Raw genomic sequence first — 3,377 nt, 5'->3', positions numbered from 1 at the left:
ACTCACCCACCCACTCACCCACCCACTCACCCACTCACCCACCCACTCACCCACTCACCCACCCACCCACCCACTCACCCACCCACTCACCCACCCACTCACCCACCCACTCACCCACCCACTCACCCACCCACCCACTCACTCACTGCATATTGTGTTCTCTCCCCAGACCGGACCTAGTGGAGGTTTACTTGGCCCTCATTCTCACGGCCTTCATACAGAATGGACTCCTTCAGGTAACCCTATAGACTCCTAACGTGGCAACGTGTTGCCGTGGTAACGTGTTGCCGTGGTAACGTGGTAACGTGTTGCCGTGGTAACGCAGGCTCTGGTGGAGGTGATCACAACTAGTGACGGTGACGTGTCGGTGAGGGCGACGCTGCTTCTGGGAGAACTTCTCTACATGGTGATGCCTCCTCACCACTCACCCACCACTCACTCACCACTCACTCACCACTCACTCACCACTCACTCACCACTCACTCACTCAGTCACTCAGTCACTCAGTCAGTCACCCACTCACTCACTCAGTCACTCAGTCACCAACTCACTCAGTCACTCACCAACTCAGTCAGTCACTCACTCAGTCAATCACTCAGTCACTCACTCAGTCAATCACTCAGTCACTCACTCACCACTCACTCACCACTCACTCACCACTCACTCACCCACTCACTCAGTCACTCAGTCAGTCACTCACTCAGTCACTCACTCAGTCACTCACTCACTGACTCACCCACTCACTCACCACTCACTCACCACTCACTCACCACTCACTCACCAACTCACTCAGTTACTCAGTCAGTCACCCACTCACTCACTCAGTCACTCAGTCACTCACTCACCACTCACTCACCACTCACCCACCACTCACTCACCACTCACTCACCAACTCACTCACCACTCACTCACCACTCACTCACCACTCACTCACCAACTCACTCACCAACTCACTCAGTCACTCAGTCACTCAGTCAGTCACCCACTCACTCACTCAGTCACTCAGTCACTCACTCACCAACTCACTTAGTCACTCACCAACTCACTCACCAACTCACTCAGGTACTCACTCAGTCACTCACTCACTCAGTCACTCACTCAGTCACTCACTCACTCACTCACCCACTCACTCAGACACTCACTCACTCACCCACTCACTCACTCACCCACTCACTCAGACACTCACTCACTCACCAACTCACTCACCAACTCACTCAGTTACTCACTCAGTCACTCACTCACTCAGTCACTCACTCAGTCACTCACTCACTCAGTCACTCACTCACTCACTCAGTCAATCACTCAGGTCACTCACTCACCACTCACTCACCACTCACTCACCACTCAGTCACCCACTCACTCAGTTACTCAGTCAGTCACCCACTCACTCACTCAGTCACTCAGTCACTCAGTCAGTCACTCAGGTCACTCACTCACCACTCACTCACCACTCACTCACCACTCACTCACCCACTCACTCAGTTACTCAGTCAGTCACCCACTCACTCACTCAGTCACTCAGTCACTCAGTCAGTCACTCACTCAGTCACTCACTCAGTCACTCACTCACTCACTCAGTCACTCACTCAGTCACTCACTCAGTCACTCACTCACTCACTCAGTCACTCACTCAGTCACTCACTCACCACTCACTCACCACTCAGTCACCCACTCACTCAGTCACTCACCACTCACTCACCAACTCACTCACTCAGTCACTCACCACTCACTCAGTCACTCACTCACTCAGTCACTCACCACTCACTCAGTCACTCACTCACTTACCAACTCAGTCAGTCACTGAGTCACTTACCACTCAGTCACCAACTCACTTACTCAGTCACTCACCACTCAGTCAGTCAGTCACTCAGTCAGTCAGTCACTCAGTCAGTCACTCAGTCAGTCAGTCACTCACTCACTCAGTCAGTCACTCAGTCAGTCACTCAGTCACCCACTCACTCAGTCAGTCAGTCACACACGCAGTCACTCACTCAGTCACCCACTCACTCAGTCAGTCACTCAGTCAGTCACTCAGTCAGTCACTCAGTCAGTCAGTCACTCAGTCACCCACTCACTCAGTCAGTCAGTCACTCACTCAGTCACTCACTCAGTCACCCACTCACTCAGTCAGTCACTCACTCAGTCACTCACTCACCAACTCAGTCACACTCACTCACTCAGTCAGTCAGTCACTCAGTCAGTCAGTCACTCACTCAGTCACTCACTTACTCAGTCACTCACTCAGTCACTCACTCACCACTCACTCAGTCACTCACTCAGTCAGTCACTCACTCACTCACTCAGTCATTCACTCAGTCACCACTCAGTCACCACTCAGTCAGTCACACACTCAGTCAGTCACTCAGTCAGTCAGTCACTCAGTCACTCAGTCAGTCACTCACTCAGTCACTCACTCACCAACTCAGTCACTCACTCACTCAGTCAGTCAGTCACTCAGTCAGTCAGTCAGTCACTCACTCAGTCACTCACTTACTCAGTCACTCACTCAGTCACTCACTCACCACTCACTCAGTCACTCACTCAGTCAGTCACTCACTCACTCACTCAGTCATTCACTCAGTCACCACTCAGTCACCACTCAGTCAGTCACACACTCAGTCAGTCACTCACTCAGTCAGTCAGTCACTCACTCAGTCACTCACTCAGTCAGTCACTCACTCACTCACTCAGTCATTCACTCAGTCACCACTCAGTCACCACTCAGTCAGTCACTCACTCAGTCAGTCAGTCACTCACTCAGTCACTCACTCAGTCACTCAGTCAGTCAGTCACTCACTCAGTCACCCACTCAGTCACTCACTCAGTCACTCAGTCAGTCACTCAGTCAGTCACTCACTCAGTCACTCACTCAGTCACTGACTCACCACTCACTCACTCAGCCACTCACTCAGTCAGTCAGTCACCCACTCAACCACCCACCCACTCACTCACCCACCACTCGTTCTTGCTGTTGTTGTGGTTACCGCGGTTACCGTGGTGGTTGCCGTGGTGGTTGCCGTGGTGGTTACCGTGGTTACCGTGGTGGTTGCCGTGGTGGTTACCGTGGTTACCGTGTGTGCGTTACCAGGGCAACTCCCTGCTGCCTCGGGAGATATCTCAAGAGACTCACTGCCTCCCGTCGCTGGTGCAGCAGGCGGCTGGAGATCCTGATCGCACTCGCAGGCAGTGAGTCAGTTACTCAGTCAGTTAGTGAGTCAGTCACTCACCCACTCAGTCACTCACTCGCTCAGTCACTCACTCACTCACCCACTCAGTCACTCACTCGCTCAGTCACTCAGACACTCACTCACTCAGTCAGTCAGTCACTCACCCAGTCAGTCAGTCATTCACTCAGACACTCGCTCAGTTACTCAGTC

At 52.7% G+C, this 3,377-nt stretch overlaps 1 protein-coding gene across 1 annotated transcript; it reads left to right on the top strand.

Moving 5' to 3' along the window:
• Nucleotides 1-169: 169 nt before the first annotated feature.
• Nucleotides 170-3,190, top strand: LOC144954289 (rapamycin-insensitive companion of mTOR-like; the record flags this gene model as incomplete). Its single annotated transcript, XM_078884808.1, has 3 exons — nucleotides 170-236; nucleotides 326-406; nucleotides 3,089-3,190. Coding segments are annotated over 3 exons (250 nt in total), but the record flags the coding sequence as incomplete, so codon positions are not given.
• Nucleotides 3,191-3,377: the final 187 nt, after the last annotated feature.

Source organism: Lampetra fluviatilis, unplaced genomic scaffold, assembly GCF_964198595.1.
Source record: "Lampetra fluviatilis unplaced genomic scaffold, kcLamFluv1.1 SCAFFOLD_420, whole genome shotgun sequence".
NCBI lineage: Eukaryota > Metazoa > Chordata > Hyperoartia > Petromyzontiformes > Petromyzontidae > Lampetra > Lampetra fluviatilis.
The sequence above is the reverse complement of the archived record's forward strand: the minus strand, read 5'-3'. Positions and strand labels throughout refer to the sequence as shown.